Source organism: Quercus suber, unplaced genomic scaffold (assembly GCF_002906115.3).
Source record: "Quercus suber isolate HL8 unplaced genomic scaffold, Cork oak 2.0 scaffold_369, whole genome shotgun sequence".
NCBI lineage: Eukaryota > Viridiplantae > Streptophyta > Magnoliopsida > Fagales > Fagaceae > Quercus > Quercus suber.
Window position 1 is genome coordinate 36979 of NW_027069821.1, and position 21827 is coordinate 58805.

General features: G+C 32.1%; 1 protein-coding gene and 3 long non-coding RNA genes across 5 annotated transcripts; 2 read left to right on the forward strand and 2 right to left on the reverse strand.

Moving 5' to 3' along the window:
- Positions 1 to 1180: 1180 nt before the first annotated feature.
- On the forward strand, positions 1181 to 7303 carry LOC136061972 (uncharacterized). Its single transcript, XM_065760482.1, has 4 exons — positions 1181 to 1584; positions 1666 to 1738; positions 1817 to 1937; positions 7235 to 7303. Exons 1-3 carry the CDS (start codon positions 1378 to 1380, stop codon positions 1894 to 1896), a joined length of 360 nt encoding a protein of 119 aa, XP_065616554.1. The 5' UTR covers positions 1181 to 1377; the 3' UTR covers positions 1897 to 1937; positions 7235 to 7303.
- Positions 7304 to 7985: 682 nt separating this feature from the next.
- Positions 7986 to 12289, forward strand: LOC112035688 (uncharacterized). The gene is made up of 3 exons (XR_002885534.2): positions 7986 to 8043; positions 11855 to 11948; positions 12032 to 12289. It is a non-coding gene; the product is annotated as an uncharacterized LOC112035688 (long non-coding RNA).
- LOC136061975 (uncharacterized) lies at positions 8899 to 11004 on the reverse strand. Its single transcript, XR_010623827.1, has 3 exons — positions 10787 to 11004; positions 10073 to 10361; positions 8899 to 9301 (listed from the first exon to the last, which is right to left on the reverse strand). It is a non-coding gene; the product is annotated as an uncharacterized LOC136061975 (long non-coding RNA).
- A 4471-nt stretch (positions 12290 to 16760) lies between the features above and the next one.
- Positions 16761 to 19818, reverse strand: LOC112035712 (uncharacterized). 2 transcript variants are annotated; one of them, XR_010623823.1, is made up of 3 exons: positions 18263 to 19818; positions 17766 to 17822; positions 16761 to 17022 (listed from the first exon to the last, which is right to left on the reverse strand). It is a non-coding gene; the product is annotated as an uncharacterized LOC112035712 (long non-coding RNA). The 2 variants fall into 2 exon arrangements; XR_010623822.1 differs by lacking the exon at positions 18263 to 19818 and having other exon boundaries at positions 17766 to 18252.
- Positions 19819 to 21827: the final 2009 nt, after the last annotated feature.

Sequence of the window (21827 nt, forward strand, 5' to 3'; positions counted from 1 at the left end):
CAAATAAAATCTTTAAGACATGAGTTTTCATTATTTAATACTTAAATGTGGCCCACATAAATTCTTTTTAAAATCTTACAGTAATAACTTGTCATGTATGATTTGATGTGAAAATATTATGGACATGACATTTCCCTTAATTTAAATTCTAGTGAAAGAATAGTATTGACATTTAAAAAAAAAAAAGAGTAAATTAGAAAATTTAGTTATTAACTTGTTAAGGAAGACTATTTTGAAACACATCAAAATAAATAAAAGAACATCAATTTGAGACGGATTTTTATTTTATTTTAAGCATAGTCTAAATTCCGAGATGAGCTTAAAAGAATAAAATAAAATTTTGAAAAATATTACTAATTTTGTCTCTATTGTCTATATACAGTGTACACTATAAATTTGGTGTCTCCAAGCAAAATGTTGTCAGCCCACCGAATATGAAATATAATTGTGGGGCAAAATGTTGTCGGCCCACCAATTATGAAATATGATTTGTATTCTTTTTTGAAATGACATTAATAGATATATTTGCATTAAATATTTTATAACTGCTTTCTCAAAAAAAGAAAAAAAATTGTAACTATTTATTTTCTTCCTCAGCAACTTCAGCTGTTGCTTTGAAAAAGTGGGTCCGTTTGGTAGAGGAATTTAAGTAATATTATTTGTATTTTTTTGAAATACACGTGGATAAAAAAGTGTATGAAAATGTGTTTAATGTTATTTAAAAACTGAAAACCTGTTGCTAAAATACTCTACCAAACAGCCCTAAATTTTTTTAATTAGTAGTGACCAACTCAAGCTATTAAGGACATTGAAGGTAACAGCATGATTAGTGCTTGAGTTGATAAAAATACTTCCTCATCCAGGTATCCATCCAATTAAATCGGTTATACTTGAAGTTTCTGAAGAGGAATCCAGGCTATGATGGAAAGGTTTGTAGGGGAATGCATCCCTGGTTTTTCTAATTTTTTAAAATGAAATATAAGTTATGTGCATAGAATGATATGAATCATTCTAACGTTTATATAGGTTTCAATATATGGGCATTCGTTGGGAAGTGTCCTTTCCTATGATATTCTCTGTCATCAGGAGAATTTATCCTCCCCATTTCCAATGGATTGGATGTACAAAGAACATGCTAGAAACGAAGAATCATCTCCTGATGTGAACAACCAGCCTTCTTTGTGTGCCTCTTTGTCAAAGCTGGAGGATAAAGATTTCACGGTTGTTAATGAAATTGAGGACAGGGTGGATCACGTTGAGGACAAGATTACTTCACAAACAGATTTAGATGCTGAAAACGAGGAAGGAGATACTGAAGAGTCCTCAATAATCGTGGGTCCTATCACTTCAGATTTAGACGAACTTACTGCAAAGGCTATGGACTCCAAGCAACCAGGTGGTGAGAAAGATGTTGATGAATTACTTTGTGATTCTAGTGACATACTTTCTCAGAAGAGGGATGCCTTGAGTGAAACTACGAACATGGATTCTGGCATCCAGATTGAGGGTTTGGAGAAAATGACTGAGGACATGTGTGAAGATGAAGGCAATAAAAACAAAGCAATCAAATTGCTGAAGAAACAGGTGTGACTATAAAAAATGATCATTTTTCTTCATGGGTTTCTATGGAACCTTTTGTATAACATGTAATATTTGCTACTTCAGATTGATTCTTTAAAGACCAAAATAGTGGAATTGGAAAAGCAATGTGGTGGTGGAGATACAAGGTTGCATCAAGGTGACCTCCAATCTTCACATAAAATTTTGCCACTTTTTTTTGTTTATATGTCTGAGTTTTGATGTGTAAAATATACAGGAACTAAGGAGGATCTTACAACTATTCAGGAGCAACACATAGATGAGAACTGCCATTTGGGCAAGATGATGCACCAATGAATTACACCCCATATATTAAGTACACGAAGCTTGAATTTAAGGTAAAGAAGCGAGATTTCTAGATCCTTTATTGTGCAATTTCTTTGTTCCTTTTTGCATAATGGAGTACCTTGTTCTTTACTTATTCTAGTGCTTGTGGATTTTCAAAAGTAAATGCTTTCATCTCTGAAGAAGAATGAAATTGGTTCTGTTAGGTTCTAAAGATTTAGGAATTTATGTATTTAAAACTCTAATGTGTAATGTTGGCAAACCATGATAAAAATAGGTTATTTAGTTTTGTTTAGACGTGCTCAAAGTTGTATTAATTATGTAACGTTGGAACAAGCTGATGCAAGATTTAATAGTGCTTCTCGGCCTGGTTCGATTGATCGAAGCTTAGGCTCGATCAATTGAAAATCGAGTCAGATGTGTTTTTTCTACAGAATTCCAACTCAGCCCTAACTCCTAAAACGTTTAAGGTTTTATGTTTTTGCTCTAGGTATATAAGGCAAACCCTAGCCACGTTTTAGAGGTTGCTCATATTGCTGTTTTGTGTAAATCTCTTGTGAGATCTAGAGGAGTTTTCCTTTACACAAAGCTTAGAGTTTTCAAGGAGGAGATGTTATCTACACCTTGATAATCAATTCAATTGCTGCCATTGAAGTTTAAAGAAAAACAAGCGTGGCTGCTTGTACTTGCTGGAGAATCTAAGAAAGAAGGAGTTCGTGGTCTCGAAGTTTGCACGTGGTCGTATCAGTAAGTTCTATTGGTGGGTAGCAATAAGAAGTCGAGCGTGGGGTTTTGTAAGTCTTATTGTATGAACTTCGGTTCTTTCCAGATAGTAGATTCAAGTTTACCTTGAGGATAGTTAGGTCAAATCCTCTCCAGGTTTTTACTGTGTGGTTTCCTGGGTCATCATATTTTTGTGTTATTTACTTTTCTGCTGCTTTATATTTGATATGATTGTTTATTGTGATAACCTAGATTTGCATAATTTGACTATATTAATCACTTGGCTAATTAACTAGGTTAATCTGGTTGGATTAAGGGGTCTAAAAACTGTTCAGGTGGTATCAGAACATGTAGCTCTTTTGTTGTAGATCTTTTGATCTCTGAGCTGATCCTTGACTCCTGTTATCATGAATAATTTGAAGTGTCTTTCTGCTAATGTTTGTGATGATTTGAATAAAAAGGGCATTGTCGTTTCTGTTGATTTTATTGATGCCTGTGAAATTCTTCGTAGGGAATTAGTGAAATCTATGAAAATTGCTAAGAAATTCAAGGACGAGTTAAAATTAGCTAATCTTGAAAAAGATGATTTGATTGTGAGATTAGATGAGTCTAATAAAAAGAATGATTTTTTGAGAAATCAAATTTCCTCTCAAGATGAGAAGATGAAAAGCTTGGAACAAGAGTTAGTTGAATCTAAAGCTAAGTACCAAGCCTACTGATGATAACAGAAGTGTATCTGTTTCTCTTAATTCTAAAACTGAGAAAGTTTATATCCCTCATTTCCAGAGGAATAATAAAAACAAGGTTTATTTTGCTTGGTTAGACAAAGGTCAAAGTTCTGATATAGACACTGAAGTTTCTAAACCTATGTTTAAACCTACTGTTAGAGAGAATAATAAATCTGTTTTTGTACCTACTTGTCACCTTTGTGGTATTGTTGGTCATATTAGACCAAATTGTTCTTTGTTGAGGCAAGAACCAAAGCATGTGACTGGAAACACCACTAGGAATACTGATATTCCTAAATTTGTTCCTGTCTGCCATTTTTGTGGTGTCCATGGTCACATTTGTTCTAATTGTCATAAATTGAAATTTAAGCATTCTGTATGTCAATCTAGGATATGTGATGATATTTCTCCTGCCATAAGTCTAAATAAATTGTTTCATATGCTTTTGAAAAATTTAAGCTTGTTGGCTTGTGAAAGGAAATTGCAGGATTTTAGTTTTCTCAGAAGATTGGTGTAATCCCTCAAATACACTCTATTTCACATGGATTTTCATCTACAAAGCTGAAGAATCATGCTATATGGGTGAGAAAAGATTCTCTGAGGTGAGTATTGCTGACTTGTCCCTGTTTTAATTATTTCAATTGTTTGTGGACATGTCTTGTTTCTGTTTTTGGTTGTTTTGTTTTATAGGTTGTTTTTTATTTTTATTTTTTTTAAAAAAAATCCAAAAACATTGAAAATTTTCAAAAAGACAAAAATATTTTATTTTGTGTCTAATTTTTCTTTTTGAGGATTACATGAATTATGATATCTCTTTCTTGATTTAAAACATGCTTGATATTGTGGAGAAACTTAAATAGTATATGTTGTATATGTGCTAAGCTATTTCTGATTTTGTGTGAGTATATACTAGTTTGTACATGTACTCATGGGTTAATTAAGAAATTGATATTTCTTATTTGTGTACCATCTATAGTTTAGTTAAGCACTGGCATGCATTACATTTGCATTTTTAATCATTTAGCATAATGTATGCTTTTTGTTCTTGGTCATAATTTTTTTAAAACCAAAAAGATTTTTGTGTTATAGATCTTGGATTTGAAATCAAGGTTGACCACCTTATCTTTATATAACATGTTTATGTATTTTGTTTAGCTTGGATGAGCTTATTTATTGCACTTGACTAGTTGAAGTTTTGTAGTGCATGTTGTGTGGGAAAGATATTTATGGTGTTTATCATTTTGTCTTAATCTTGAAGTCACATGTTATTTGACTGTCGGACTTGATCTTTTTGAGAAAGGTATAAATAACCATCTCACTACTGTTCACTAGCCAATCATGAACACCTTAGTACATATCGTAAAATTTTGTGCTCAAGAAAGTGTAGCACATGCACAAAAAGAACATAAGGTGTAGCCTCAGTTTAATTGCTTAATGCTTAAAATTGGTGTGTACTATTAGGCTTGATGCCAAATCACATAATTAAAATTGGTGTGTACATTATCCCGGCTTTTAAATAAGTTTTTGAAAAATTAAAATTTGTGTGTACAATATGAGACAAAATTTAAGAAACTTACATGATTGCAAACTTACGATCTAGGAGATGTGGGAGTTATATGATGTAACGCTTTAGATAATAGTCTCTTTCAAATTCTATATGATGAATTTTGTAGACTTTGTGGTTAATTTCTATTCACATATCACCTCACATGTATCTTAAGCTTTTACTAGTTGCACACACTACACAAGTTACTCTTTGCTAATCTTGGTACATTATATTGTGTGTGATCTTGTTGTGGCCATCTAAGATTGAAAGTTCTATGATCTTAATGCAAAATGTGTTTAAAGTTTGAGAAATTGAAAATTCTAGAGCTTGAATGTACCCGATTTGGGAATTTTGTTCAATTGGGTAAAAATTGATGAAATTGGCTTGTTGGATTGATGTAATTGATTATTCTAATATGTTTTCTAATTTGTGTAATGATCAGTTCGTCAATTTATTTCAAAATATTTAGGTGGTTTTCAAATTTTTTGGGGGTTTTTGTTAGAAACTTTATGCTCAAGCCAATTTTGTGAATTTGAACTTATATTGAACTTAGTTTCACTGCATTAGAGCATGTATCATGACATATTTTTTTATGCATCATGTATGTTTAGGATTTACATGCATTGCATTGTTTTTTTTTTTTTTTTTTTTTTTTTTTTTTTTTTTTTTTTTTTTTTTTTTTTTTTTTTTTTTTTTTTTTTTTTTTTTTTTTTTCCNGAAGCTTAGGTTCGATCAATCGAAAATCGAGTCAGATGCGTTTTTTTTGCAGAATTCCAACTCAGCTCTAACTCCTAAAATGTTTAGGGTTTTATGTTTTTCCCTAGGTATATAAAGCAAACCCTAGCCACGTTTTAGAGGTTGCTCATATTGCTGTTTTGTGTAAATCTCTTGTGAGATCTAGATGAGTTTTTCTTTACACAAAACTTAGGGTTTTTAAGGAGAAGATGTTATCTACGCCTTGATGATCAATTCAGTTGCTGCCATTGAAACTTAAAGAAAAACAAGCATAGGTGCTTGTACTTGCTGGAGAATCCAAGAAAGAAGGAGTCTGTGGTCTCGGAGTTTGTACGTGGTCGTGTCAGTAAGTTCTACTGGCGGGTATGAATAAGAAGTTGAGTGTGGGGGCTTGTAAATCTTATTGTATGAACTTTGATTCTTTCAAGATAGTGGATTCAAGTTTACCTTGAGGATAGTGTTGGAATTATACTTAAAAAGTAATAACTCAAGAGAAACAAATATAATACATCTATCAATTAACAATTATATCATGTGCATATGCAATAAAAATCAACAATAAGATGTGAGAAATTTACATACTAGATTATGTTATTCAAGGACCTCACAAGCAATCAGGATGCTCTCCCCAGCTGGTCAGGATTAACAAGGGCTTTATTTTCTCTTTCACACCCCCTTGCAAGTGTGGCCTTGACAATATTTATAATATTCAGAAAGGACATGACCAGCCATAAAATCCTTCCTATCGTAATAACACTTCATGTAACAGAAATGTTACATTTGTTAATAAACAACTTTATTAATTAGATTCATTAATGAAGAAGTTTATTAATGTGTTATTACTTTTGTAACTCCATGCTAATACATGGATACATCTATCGTTCATATCCAGAACTACTATAATGACAACACCTTTAATAGGAGTTCAAGTTACTGGTATTGACACGATAGATTTATTAAAGCCAACACTCAACGTGCATGAATCTCTTTATGGAAGGACTTCCGAGATTATTATGCACTAACCATCGAAAGACTAGCCCTTATTGTCTTCCATAGTCTGAGCAATTTTAACTTGCACCTCCTTTCCATCATGGTCCAACAATGTACCTATCAGAATAGGCTACATCATGATGGATATGGTCAAGTCAAGGACTACAATGAATGAATTCATAATCTTAGTCTACTAAATCAAGTAGACCTATTTCAATATATCAATATCTTACATCATAAAAAATATTGCATAATTTCATAAGAGACTGAACATTTATTTGTTAATAATAAAGGCATATATATATATATATATATTATGTTGGGTCACATTATTCTAACAGATAGCTAGGTCAAATCCTCCCCAGGTTTTTATCATGTGGTTTTCTGGGTCATCATATTTTTTTGTTATTTATTTTTTCGCTGCTTTATAGTTGATATAATTGTTTGATTGTGATAACCTAGATTTGCATAATTTTACTAAGTTAATCACTTGGCTAATTAACTAGGTTAATCTGGTTGGGTTAAAGGGTCTAAAAACTGTTTAGGTTCTATGTTTAGTTGCAAATAAGATCTGCTCATATTTTGGAATGGGTATATTTTCTCATATGACTAAAATCTTTTACATCAGGTTGACACATTCTTTGCAGTTGGATCACCTATTGGAGTATTCCTCGCCCTCCGAAATATTCCTATTGGCATTGGTAAGAGTTAATATGCATATGGATTTAAGACCCTGTATGTGTATGGGTGCATGAATATCCTTTTTACTAAGAATGTTGATATCTCTCTGAAATCTTCCGAAGTTCTTAAATGGTTATAATTATCTTATGATTAATTAGTCTAGATATTTAGTTCGTACTGATAGTATAACTTTCTTTTCTAGTACGAGCTAAAGTGTTTAACATCATGTGTTTATACTTCCATGTAAAATTTCTGCTTTTTTAGAGACTAAAATGTAACTGAACTTGATGCTCAAAGTTTCTAATCAATGTTCATTCAAATACTTATTTGTGGACAAGAGCTTCCGTATTTCTTAATATTGAGTTGGGCTTTGACTATTTTTTTACTTTATTTAAATGTAATCTACCTGATAAATATGCAGAGGTCTGTGCGGAAAGTTAGTTATATATAAATGAGTTTGTGATTTATGTTCTCCTAGTAATGGGCATAGGTTTGTTCAGGATTTGGTGAATTTTGGTAGGTATCAGTCTTTTCTCTTGGGGTTGCTAATTTGCTTTGTAGCTTTGGGCTGTGTCTTTTTCTTTAGTTTTGAATTTCTGTCACTCTTTTATAAAATTAGGTAGTTTCAGATACGTGTTCCAGATTTAATGACTTGCTTTTCGTCTTCATCTCAGGAAAAGGAAAGGAATATAGGAAGATGCCAGCCTGTCGGCAAATGTTTAACATTTTTCACCCGTTTGATCCTATGGCATACAGGTCAGTCATAGTTCCTCTATTACATTGATGTTTCTCGTTTTTGTTTTGATTTCATTTGCTTAGTAGACATTGTATTTTGTTAGAATTGGGAGTATGAAGGGCCGGATGTGGTTTCAACCAGCTAGTTTTTCTTTCCTCTTCTTGATTTTGTTGGTGGATTGATTTCTGTGTGCTAGTTTCTGGTTCCATTTTTATTGATTTATTCATCATTATTTGATTCCTCTTGCATACTTAGATGTGTACTTGAGTTGCAACTTGCAACCTTCCAATGAACTTATTTGGTAAGTACTTTTAATTAGATCTGCGTAAAAGATGTAGTGTTGATGGCCAGAGAGGAGAGAATATAAAAAGATTGTGTGAGCTTAACTCCAGAGTGGCTGCCTTCTCTTTTATATATCACTAGTCGCAGACCCACGCGATGCGTGGGAATATATATTTTGTAATATGATACAATTCATAATTTATTCTCTAAAATTTATTGAAGATAGTTTTCTCCTAAAAACTTGAACTATTTCTAAAATTATTTTCCAACTCTCTATCTCTACAAATATATCATTATATTATTTTGGTTTTTATTTTATTTTATTTTAATTTTTTTAATTTTATAGATATGATATTTGAAAACCAATAATGGAGGGACATGCCAACACAACATTAGATTTCTATTTTTCTTCCCATGATGAGATTGTATTATATTTTAATTCTTCTAAATTTTGAGGTGCAACCTTCGTACCAGTTGCTAAATCCTTCATTCCCAAAAGTGATGTCTAGTTAGTTGCCAACAAAAAAGAATAAGACCACAGAAAAAAAAAAAAAGAAAAAGAAGAAGAAGGAAAGTGAAGTTTTATAGGTTAGAGTCATCACGTACAAAAACTTATTTACAATAAGGTATATAAATAAAATACATATTAAACAAACCTTACTTCAGCAAAATGATCAAATTTAATAGATCCTCACTTATATCAATTTCCATCAAAGACCACAAAATTGTCAAATAGTAATATGCCATTGATTCCACCCATGTCTACTACAGACATTTATCAATGTGTCCCTATACAAATCACTCAATTATTATTGTTTTGAATTCCCATAGAAAATCAAAATAGAGTGTATACGAATTGTAAACTTGCTAACTCGGCCAATTGTTCTTACCTCGGAGAAGATGTCTATTAACATTCCAAGTTATGAATTTCAAATGGCTACAGGAAGTTATCAGATTGTATCAGTTGCTATGCCCAAAAATAGCAATTGCTTCTGCCTTTATTGGAACACATCAACTATATCATATTGTGTTTAATAAGGAAAAAAAATAGTAAAATCCAAAAGAAATAGTATTGTTAAGATTTGTCTAAAACTCATGTATATAGTATTCTAGATATTCAAAAAAGAAAATCAAGTTGTTGAAAAAATAGCATAATTGAAAATCTAAAACTAAAAATCCAATTATTGTTCATGTACACAGTATTAAAGATAGGTATTCAAAAATCAAGAACCAATTAATTTTTCTATCCTCACAACAGTTAGAATAAAGCTAGGTACTAATGGAATTTAAAAATAACTTAATTCTTTGAATTTCCTCACTCCTAAAATACCAAAAAATTTCTCATAAGCTAAATAATCCCCAAAGTTATTCGTCAACCAAACAGGCCAACTTAGGTCCCAAACACAAAAATTCTAGCCACAATACAACAATCTACTTAAGCTGATGTACTTTGAAGAATTAGAGTTTCCTTTAAAATATTAAGATAAAAAAAAAATTTAAACTATTACATCCCAAGTTCCATACAAAAAAAAAAAAAAAAAAAAAATTAAGATTCAAACTTTACTCTCTTTTCTTTTCCATTTTCCCACAATTTCTGGGACACCAAATAGTCAAATTAAACAATAAAAAACAAATTATTAGTATAAGGAAATGAAATCTAATATAGCTGTGTATTGAACCATAAAAAGCAAATTATCAAGCACCACCAAGAAAAGCAACGATTTTATTCCTCTTTCCTTCAAAATATTCTAAGAAAAGAATGGTTACCAATTGATTAGTATGACCTTTAATAGATTAAAAAGCCTCCAATGATTGCGAGTCTTGATCATTGACATCTGTCGAAGAATTAACAAACAAAACAGAGATAAAAATGAAATCTAATATAGCTGTGTATTGAACCATAAAAAGCAAATTATCAAGCACCACCCAAGAAAAGCAACGATTTTATTCCTCTTTCCTTCAAAATATTCTAAGAAAAGAATGGTTACCAATTGATTAGTATGACCTTTAATAGATTAAAAAGCCTCCAATGATTGCGAGTCTTGATCATTGACATCTGTCGAAGAATTAACAAACAAAACAGAGATAAAAATGAAATTTAATTTAGCATATAAGACGATGGGAAAAAGAGAACAATAACAATTTCTCTTTGATGAAAATGAATAAAACTCTTACTATAAAACAAAGACCAAAATAAAAACATCACATTGAACAAACATATTGAGAGTAACATTCCTACAGTCTAGAGAATGGCAACCATAAAACAATTTATAACAAACATGGTCAAATGCCCAACTCAAATAATTAAAAATATATATATATATATATTTTAATAGTTTTAAGACCATGAAAACTCAATCTCGTTCATAATGAAAACTCAAAATTGAACTACGTTTTTTTTTTCTCCTAATAATGAGATGGGAATAAAAAAAGAAAAAAAAAAGAATAATACAAATAGCAAAACTCATTTTCAGTTTATACCCTTTGGACTTGGGCTACCAATGTTCACCTCTCATCTGCTTTAGTTTCGTTTGCAAGCTCTAGAGTCATTATTTATCTCTTGCGCTCACTTGATTGGGTTTTGGTAGACGAACTTGAGCCATGACCAAAAGAACGGAAAAAACACTCAAGAAACTATCGCATTGAAGGCCATACCAATCAATTTGTAAACAGAGAACAATTGAAAATTTATAGAAAAAAAAATGAGACGTGAGGAGGTTGCAATCTATTGGTGACTATAAAAATTCCATATAATAGCGGCATCTCAAGAGTCTGGGTTAATGGAAAGACACATGATAGATGTAGAGATAAAGTATTAGTGATTATAAGAATTCCATATAATAGCGGCATTTCAAGAGTCTGGGTTAATGGAGAGACACACGGTAGATATGGAGATAAAGTATTGGCGACTATAAGAATTCCATATAATAGCAACATCTCAAGAGTATGGGTTATGGGTTAATGGAGAGACACGTGATAGATATGGAGATAAAGTAACACCAGAATTTAAAAAGAGACTTAATAAATGGCAATCGATAAAACAAAAAATAAAATAATAAAAGAAAAAAAAAATGATGACATGGTGCTGACGTGGCTTAACTGCAGCGTAGCAATATTAAACGCTACGCTTCAGCTTTTAGTAATATATAGATTTATGAAGTAAAATTTCAAGTTTTCTCATGTTGAATATTAACAAAAGAAAAGAGAAAATGGTGCATGTAAGGCATTGCTTACTTTTAAGGGAAAATGATGTAAGCAAGACATATATAAGTGTGCTATTTAAGAAATTTTAACTCGACTGCTGGAAATGGAGAAGGGCCCCTTTTCCTCCTTCACTCTCTTGCTCTTTCTACAAACTGATACAAACGCACGCACACCTACCCCTTTTCTACTTTGCACAAACATACACATCAAACCATGGTGGTATAAATCAGCTATAAGTTTTGTTGTAGTTGTTACCATTTTTCCCTTTTATATTATTTATTTGAATTTGGTAATCTATGGCAACATTACAACACATTAAAGAATATTTTTTGAAATTTCTTACAGAATAGAACCACTTGTCTGCAAAGAATACACCAATAAACGGCCCGTTCTTATACCTTACCACAAGGGTGGAAGGCGGTTGCATATTGGATTCCAGGTACGGCTCTTTAACAACACATAAATGCGGATTAAAGCCTCGTTCTCTCCCTGTTTTTAATATGCTCATGGTCTGTGGTGTAGGAATTTACTGAAGATTTGGCAACTCGTTCTCATGCAATCATGGATCATCTACACTCCATAAGGGTGGGCTCTATTAACTGTTCCAAAGTTAATATATCTCTCTAATTTCTTACATGCAAGAGTTTTATTTTTCAGATATAGAACTTAAAGAATGAGTCTAATATGCAAGTTCTGTGTCATAATTGGCATGTGATTCCATTCTTCTTTGAGAGTTCTCGACGCAGAATGGATTTTCATGAATAATAAATAAAAGGGAAAAAAAAAATCCTAGACTTCACCATCTAAGGGTGCTTAGAATCACCACCAACTTGTAGAGAAAACTCTAACTCAAATTTATTTATTTACTTATTCAAATTGAACTGTCTCAAACTATTCTTGGAGTCTCTTTTTAATAGGCTTCAAGGCTTGCATCACATTACAATTACATCCCATGAAATCCTCAACAAAATTAAAGCCAAATTTTGGATGTGTTTGGATATCGTTTATTTTGCTGATACTGAAAACTTATTGCTGAAAGTACTGTAGATAAAAGTAAAAGTTAGTTGAAATAGTACAATGGGGCTTATAAATATTACCAAAAAGTGTAGTGGAAGTTATGAATAGTAGCAAAAATAAGCTGAATAGTAAAATAATTTTAATTTTTAATTAGTTCCCAAACGCACACTTAAAATTCAAAATTCAAAAATGAATTCTTGTATCTTAAATAAGAAAATATTTGTAATAAATAAATGTTAGAATTATGGTTAAATGATTAAATTAACCATTTTTTAACATCTTAAGCTTTTGGGGAATTAGTAATTCAACATGGTATTAGAAAAGGAGGTCCTAAGTTTGATCGTTGTCTCCACTGTACCTCCCATTTAAAATTTTAAAAATCCTGTATGTTGGGTCCCATTTATCAAGGGGGATTCTAAGCCCACATGTGAGGGGGAGTATTAGTATTATGATTAAATTTATCATTTCCTAATAGTTTAAGCTTTTAGGAGAATTGGTAATTTGACAATAAACTTCGAATAAATTTGATTGTGCTCTCTACATCACTTCTTTTTAATAGGGTCACTGGATCTTTACACACATTCTTTAACTTCTTTTCTAAGCTTTATGTTAGCCTCGAGTTTTAATTTCAAATGCGTAGTAACATTACATTCTGAAGAGCTGTAAGATAATATAACTTCCTTGATTACAAATTAATAGTGGAAGATAAAGAATATTGTAGTAGATTTGTGGCTATGGTTTGGAGATGCTCCCTTCTGCTTCAAAATTTTTTGCTAACATCTTAATTGTCGTCTGAAACTTTGGTTTTATTTCTCTTGGTGATTGATCAGCACCTGCCTTTTGATCAAGTTTTCTATCCTTTGTGCCTGCTTTGAGCAAGCAGATTTTAGGTGATCATATGGTTTCTCTTTAGACATATTACTAGGTTAAAATTACAGTTTAGGGTGCATTAAGGAAATAGGTTAAATGGTTCTTGTACATGAAGTTGGCAGGGAGGAGTAAGAAAAGGGCTCATAAAGGAGCTGACAACATTTTGAGTGGGGCTTCAAAAAGAATCTAGATATGGAAAGCCTTGGGTGGGGGAAGGTTGCTTTGGTTTAACCTTCCCTTTTGCATTTTTCTTTTTCTTTTTAATATCAATAACTGGGATTATAATTCCCAACTTATTAGTGGGGAATCAAATGTCTCTTTGAAGATATATGGGCATTCGTTGGGAAGTGTCCTTTCCTATGATATTCTCTGTCATCAGGAGAATTTATCCTCCCCATTTCCAATGTATTGGATGTACAAAGAACATGCTAGAAATGAAGAATCATCTCCTGATGTGAACAACCAGTCTTCTCCGTGTGACTATTTGACAAAGCTGGAGGATAAAGATTTCACGGTTGTTAATGAAACTGAGGACAGGGTGGATCACTTTGAGGACAAGATTACTTCACAAAAAGATTTAGTTGCTGAAAACGAGGAAGGAGATGTTGAAGATTCCTCAATAATTGTGGGTCCTATCACTTCAGATTTAGATGAACTTACTGCAAAGGCTATGGACTCCAAGCAACCAGGTGGTGAGAAAGATGTTGATGAATTACTTTGTGATTCTAGTGACATTGTCCAAGTACACAAGTCTTGAACCGTTTACTTCCTAAACCAATATATATATATATATATATAAATTAAAGTTAAGGACTTTGTAGTAAATGAAGTGAGTCTAAGCAAGAATTCTATCATATATTCAATCCAACTACAGCTAATAAAAAAAAAAAAAGCCAATTCAATAACAGATTGATCATAATTCTAATAATTCATTTATGCCCTAAAATAGTGGATTCAACTCGAAGTAAATTTCGAAAAAAATTGAGAATTTTTTAGGGTTTTCAATTTTTTTTTTTTTTTTTTGGGCATGGAATTGAAGAAGAAGAATTGGGTCGAGTATTTACCTGGTGGAGGATGGGGAAATCGGGTTGGGTGATGTGGCCAAGAGAAACAGATCCGAGAGTCGGGTTGTAAAACTATTTATATGATCAATTTTTATTAGTTTTTATCTGATAAAACTATTATCAATTTATAAAATAGTTTGTGTTTTTAGCATTTTCCAATGTTTAAATCCCATCTACACAAAAAATAGAATAAAATAAAATAATCGGTATTTTAGCCTAATAATAAGAGTAACCGTGATGAAGTTGATCTCTATAAATGTATCTTTTACTATTTTTATTTTTCTTAATAAAGGTAGATATTCCCAAAATAGAGAAAACAATTTATTCATAACTACAATTACCACTCACCCTTAATCTCTTGTGCCCAATAAATAATTTAATAAAAAAAAAACTATTGCGGAGATTAAAAAGTAAAAACCCAACAATTGCTTTTTAATGTTTTAAGTAAAATATATAATAAAAAAATGTTTTTTTTCTCATAAATTAAATGTACGAAAATTGAAAACAAACGGCGAGCACGAAGTTTGCGTTTTCCAGTATAAGGGACTGATTGGAAGCTGAGTTGGCAAAATCCTTTGACAAAAAGCAATAGAATTTTTCATAGCACTTAGGCCTTAGCTTACGGGAATCAATCATGAAGCATAGAATGAGTTACGTGGATAACCAGAAAACGACAACGTCCAACAGAGGCTTCCAGAGAAACTGAGAAAGCGTCCAATTATATGTCTCCTCTCTTTCTATAAAGTAAAAATGCCAAGTATTCCAAATCCCATAAACTAATAAACTCCACAAACAACAAAAGCTCTGATTGTCACTCACTCTTCGATTCGAAAATGGCAAGCCCAGCAGAAGCAGAAGCAGAAGCAGTAGCAGAAAAGCAACTGATGGTGGTAGCTATCGATGACAGCGAGCACAGCACCTACGCTTTGGAGTGGACTCTGCATCACTTCTTCACTAAACATAGAAGAATGAAATTGGTTCTATGTTTAGTTGCAAATCAGATCTGCTCATATTTTGGAAAGGGTATATTTTCTCATATGACTAAAATCTTTTACATCAGGTTGACACATTCTTTGCAGTTGGATCGCCTCTTGGAGTATTCCTCACCCTTCGTAATATTCGTATTGGCATTGGTAAGAGTTTTTTTTTTTTTTGAGAGTGAAACAGATGCCATTCATTCATTTAAATTGAGAGAGTCACAGTACATGGCTTCAACTGCAGGGAGAGGATCTTCCTCAAGCCAAACAACCTCCTCGTCTATTTGCCTAACATATTTAGCCAACGCATGGGCCACGGTGTTTGCACTACGTTTTACACAGCTAACCTCCAACCTACGAAGACTAGCAGCAACACACTTTATATCCTCATATACATGACCCAGACGAGACATATTTGGCTGAAGAGAATTAATAGACTTCATGACTGTGCTGTTGTCTCCTTCAAGAACCAGCTCCGTGAACCCCGCTTCTACGGCGAACTCCATTGCTCTCCGGCAAGCCAACACCTCCGCTTCCTCACTATTGTATCCATGAAAAAAATTGGGGGTTCTCCAAAATATTATCTAATTCGTTTTAACAATTTTGCTATGAAGAGAGGCGGTAGGGTGTTAAATAATTTTTAGATAAAATGGAAACTTTATTTTATTATTATCATCAATCATAAGATGTAGTGTACAGAGTTGCAAGAGCATAATTGTTTATGAAAAAAGAAAATAGAGGTGTGAATGCATTGGAATAGGTTGGATTTTGCATTGTGTTTTTTTAAAAGCCAACAATTTCACATGTTGAGAAATGTTCAACTCAACCTGATTCATAGGGAAAAAGTAGGGTTGGGTCGGGTTGTTGGAACCATTTTGTCAGGCCTAATAAAAAATTTTGGTTTCCATTCACCAATTTAAACCCATTTTTTTAATAAATAATTTAAATTTCATCTAAAATAAATCTCAAAATACTAAGATAGTCCGAACTAACAAATTTAAAGTAAGTTATAAAGTCTAAAATAAATTAAAATTTTTTGATAGGTATATAAAATCTAAAATAAATTAAATTAAAGAGTTTATACATATATATTTTTTAAAAGTATTAATTAATAGTGGGGTTCGATCGGGTTATTTGGATTGAAATTTTGGTCAACTTTTCAACCCCATCAAATTCAAGTTTCAAATATATAAGGACTCAACCAAACCCTTCAACCCACAAAAACAAACCCTGATGTTGGTTTGGATCAAGTTCATCAAGTTGTTAAAGAAGAATAAACAAAAGAACTATAAAACTCAAAAACAATAGAAAAACATTCACACGGATGTTAATGGTTTACACAAGCTAAATTACCTACAAATTACAATCCACGGTTGAACTAGTGACAATTTTCCAACAAACTGCCACAAAAGCATCTTGAAGTTCAAACTTTTACATTTATTAGAGAAAAATAGGAAACAAAGTCTTGAGTATTAATTTATTGAACAACAACAAGAATACCCAAACAATACTTAGAATTAGAGCTCCAAACAAAACAAAATCCTTTTGAAGCAAACAAGGCAAACTCATAATCTTCAGCATCATTCTGCCAAGAGTAAACCAAAAAAAAAAAAAAAAAAAAAAAAGAAAAGAAAAGAAAGATATGGCTTATTAAAATTGACAAATTCATGTTCCACACCACAAATAATAAGACATCATAGCCAAACCAAATCTAAAAAACCTCTGTACATACAATTGAAAATCACAAGCAAAATTAGGATTATTGACATGCATGGAGGACAAATAATGAAAAAACCCAGAAAAAGTCAGCGTTACATAAGTCACAATCTTGTATCTTCCAATCACACATCATTCATAGAGGGCTTTCCTTGAACATATGGTGGGCATTACTCACATACAGAACACGCCTACAAACACACATTCACACATGCATACACACCAAAATACATATTAAAAATAGTATTTTTGACACAGGTTCCAGAAGCTAATTCATTCTATTTCAAAGAATTTGAGGTGTTTATCAGTTTATGTGAAGATGGTAACTAAATCAAACTCCAAGCAATCAAGCAATAGCAAGCATTGTTGGGCACAAACATGGTTACTTATTTATCATGTCAGAAACCGTTAGTTTCAAAAACTTAAGCTATTACAAAGTGGATAAATAATATAAGTCAACCATCCATAAATTTGTTAGTGAAATAACTTAGATGAAGCAAAGCTTTTTTTTTGGGGGGGGGGTTAGATGAAAGATAAAATTAACTAAATGCGATAACCATTCATGAAAAAAGATAAAAAGAAGAAGAAAAACAGAGAGAATTGAGAAGCTACCTTCATGAAACATTCCCAAATTACTACCAGATTTAGATCTTTGGATGCACCGCAACACTGAATAACAATGTGAGCACTTAAGAGTTAAAACATCCTATTATCAAGGGAAAAAGAATAAAAGTAAAATAATAAAAAGAAGAAGCTATTATTGCTCAATGTATTTCACGATGACTAGTTCTCAAATTATATAAGAAGCAAAGTATGCACTTGGAAGTTTGAAACACAAATATTGATATATAAACAAATCACAAGCTAACATGTGGCTTACTAAAACAAACAATACGTTGTCCAAACCACAAATAAGACATCACAACCAAACCAAATCTAAGAAACCTCTATACATAGAATCGAAAATTATATGCAAGCTTAGAATAGATTGCTTATTTATAATGTCAAAAACCATTCATTCAAAGAAATAGCTTAAATGATAAAATGAATGCAACCATTCATTTAAAGGTTAAAAGTGGAAGAAAAAATAGATAGAATTGAGAAGCTACCTTTGTGAAACATTCTGTATTACTTCCAGATGTACCTCTTTGGGATGTGTTGCACCTTTAGAATATCCACGTTGCGAATGCGGTTTTTAAGTTCCCTTGAGGCAGATGTCAAATCCAGTTGTTGGAGATTTTGAAGGTATTCAATGCCCATGGGCACTATCTTTAACTCCATGCAACTGTCAATCCATAGGGATTTCAGATTTGGCATCACCTCCTTTTCTATTATTATCTCATCCAATTGAGGGAAATTACAAATCCACAACACTGTAAGCTTAAGAAAGCCTGTACCAAAACGTAGCTGTTTTCCAACATAGGCATTAGTAAGTTTAAGACGTCCCAGATGGGGCAAAGCAGCGATGTGAGGGAGTAGATCTTCTTCCAGTCTCGACCAATGCAAATACAAATATGTGAGGCTTTGAAGTGAACAAAACCACTGTGGCACCTTTTCCAGTTTTCTAGTCAAAAGAAGCTTTTGAAGGTTGGGAGGAGGAGACGAGAGTGCATCCATTTGGAGAGTTTCCTCCTCATTAGTTACCTTGATAGACAAGATCCTAAGAAGTCTCATGTTTTGAATTGAGATGCATAAGTCCGTCTCATCTGCTGCTTTCACATTTGAAATAACAATTGTGGTCAGTTGAGTCATGCTTCGAATTTGTAATAACAAGTCATTGTTTGCTTCAATAGAACACACAGCTTGCAAATTCTTTAAATGTACAATATTTGATGGTGTCTGTGTTGCTATATAATAATTGAAGTCATTCCAATTTCCAGTGAATTGAAACATAAATAGGTATCACAAGTTTTGCAACTTTCCTATTCCATGAGGAAGGGTCTCTATTTGTGTGCCAAAGATGTCTAAGGTTTGAAGATTAAGGAGCCTCCCTATGGAATTTGGGAGCTTCTTAAGTAAAGTTCTCCTTAAATTCAAATATCTTAAGTTGAATAATTTGAATACTTCATCAGGCAATTCATCAATGGGGGCATCCTCCAAATCTAGAACCCTTAACAATTTACTTCCTGAAGGCAATGATTTTAGTGTCTTGTCAAAAACAAGAAAACAACGAAGCTTTGACATAATTGTACATGATTTGAGTTCTTTATTGGTTTTGTGAATTGAAATGCGGCGTGCTTTGCATTCTTCCATTTCTTCTCTTCCATCATGTACAACACCAAACTTCTCTCTCTCTGATATTGATAAAGCAAGCTCCCGCAGAAGATCATGCATTTTGAATCTCCTTGGCCTTCTAAATTCATTCCTCTCTACAACTTGAAGCATGCTTCGTAAAATGAGTTCTAATAGATAGCTCTCTGCTACTTCCTCTGGCATGTACCTTTTATCTTGTTCTACAAATCCTTCTGCCATCCATAGCTTAATGAGCCTTTTTCTTCGAATCTCATGATCTTCTGGGAAAAGAGAGCAATATAAGAAACAATGCTTCAACTGATATGGTAAATCGTTGAAACTAAACATCAAAATGCTCTCCACTGCTTCTAGCTTAGGATTTTTACTTAGACTCCAATTCAAGTTGTTGTGAATTTCGTTCCACTGAGACATATTCTTGNTCTAGCTTTAGTCACCAAGTTATTTTTATGCTCCCTTTCTTCGAGTTGTATCACATCCAAAGAGAAAGAGGATGCCATGCTTTGACTTCTTGCTTGCCAGTCCTAGGAGACCCGTGCACACACACACACAAAAAGAAGAAGAAGAAGAAGAATAGAGGTAAGAAACATAATGCATGAAAGTATTCTAATTCTCAAAAAGTGTACCAGACCACCAGTACGTCAGTTAAGTTGAAGAATGATTTTGTTTTTGGGGAATAAGTGGTGTAGATACAATGATTTTTGTATTTATTTAAATTAAACAATGATCATTGTATTTATCTAAATTAAACGGAGAAATATTAATTTCTATTTGTCGCTGGCAACATTTTCATTTTTTTTTTAAACAGAACATTTCAATTATTAAAATATCATCGTTTCCATATGGTTTGTATTTATGACACCAGATGTCTAATATCTCTGGTCAACGCTAGAAGGATGCGATTCGTGAACTTAAAAAAAAAAAAAAAAAAAAAAAAAAAAAAAGGATGTGTACATTAATCTTTACATTAGAATTTTTTTTTTTTTTTTTTTATTGTATAATAATGGCAAGGGAAGGCAAGGTACCAATAAATGTTTATAAAGATTTATGGAGTAAGATTCTCAAAAAAAAAAAATAATAATAATAATTTAAGGACTAAAATGATATAACGATAATTTGATAAAAGAATAAAAAATTATATAATTTATGGGCCAAAATTTTGACTTTATTTTTATTTCTTTAGAAAACAAAATAATTGAGTCTTTCTAAAATATCATTCTTATCTTATTACAAAAATTAAAACTATTAAACAAATTATTACATGATAATAATTACATTTATTCTCAGGTAAAGACAGTAAAAGACATCAACAAAAATATAAATTTTCACATATTAAACTTGTTCAAGTGACAATTAAATCATTAATAAGAGATGAATTTTAACAAATTTGGTTTTTTTTTTTTTTTTTTTTAAGAAAAATTTAACACATTTGTTTGATTTGCCATGTTTAAGAGATGCTTTACAATTTACATTTCAATTTTCCTTGATCTATTATTTCTATATTAATAAACCATAGAGTCATGTTTCCATAAGGGACCAATTTATTTTAATTGTTTTGAATCTTCTTATTCTTAAACAAAAGTCTCATGTCCTACTCTAGTGTTTCACTTTATAGTTTATACTTCATCAATTATAATATGTAATGTGTTTGATTTTTTATTTTTAAAACAATTTGCTTTGGTTACTTAAAAATGAGAGGGGAAAAAAACCGTGTTATAGTATGTAATTGGTGGAATATAAAATAGAACACCCAAAACATGACTGAGGGTTTTTGTTCCTCTTTATCATTAATTGATCAAACAATTTGGCTTTTTTTTTCTTTTTTTTTTTCTTTTTTTTCAAACCGATAAGTTTCATTGATAATAAAAGCATTTCAATTGGCAATTTAAACCAAATACAGTTAGACAATACGTGACCAACGAGAGAGAATAGAAAATATTAATACATAAAATGAAGTGATTCCACCAACTAAAAAGATATAAAACCCTTATTTAATTCCTCATGAAATAGCCCCACAAGGCCACACTTACACATTATATTTTACTAATAAAAGGACAAACTAATTGATTAAAAGCAAAACAATTAGAAATTCAAACTCCCATAAAAAAGTTCAAAATTCAAACTAACCCAACCTCATCCTCATGTTGGGGTGTCCATGAAAACTGGAGAACCCAACAAAATCGACCAACTCGACCAGAACCAACCCATCACGGCCAGATCTGACACCTTCAATAGTCGATGATGGGTTTCCACCCTTAGAAAACAACTCTAGTGAGTCGTGTGGCGGGTTTCATCCTCAAAAACCCGAGCCACCCAACCTGCCCGACAAAAACTCAAAGAAGGCCGAAAATAACCTAGATCTGGCTACGATCTAGCACTCCTTAGCTCCAAACTGGCCACGTTTTGCCTTCCTTTACTCAGACT

Coding starts and splice junctions, on each gene's coding strand:
- LOC136061972 (XM_065760482.1), top strand. CDS start 1,378: ATGGACTCCAAGCAACCAGGTGGTGAGAAAGATGTTGATGAATTACTT. Junction 1,585..1,665: donor TCAAATTGCTGAAGAAACAG/GTGTGACTATAA, acceptor TTGCTACTTCAG/ATTGATTCTTTAAAGACCAA. Junction 1,739..1,816: donor AGATACAAGGTTGCATCAAG/GTGACCTCCAAT, acceptor TAAAATATACAG/GAACTAAGGAGGATCTTACA.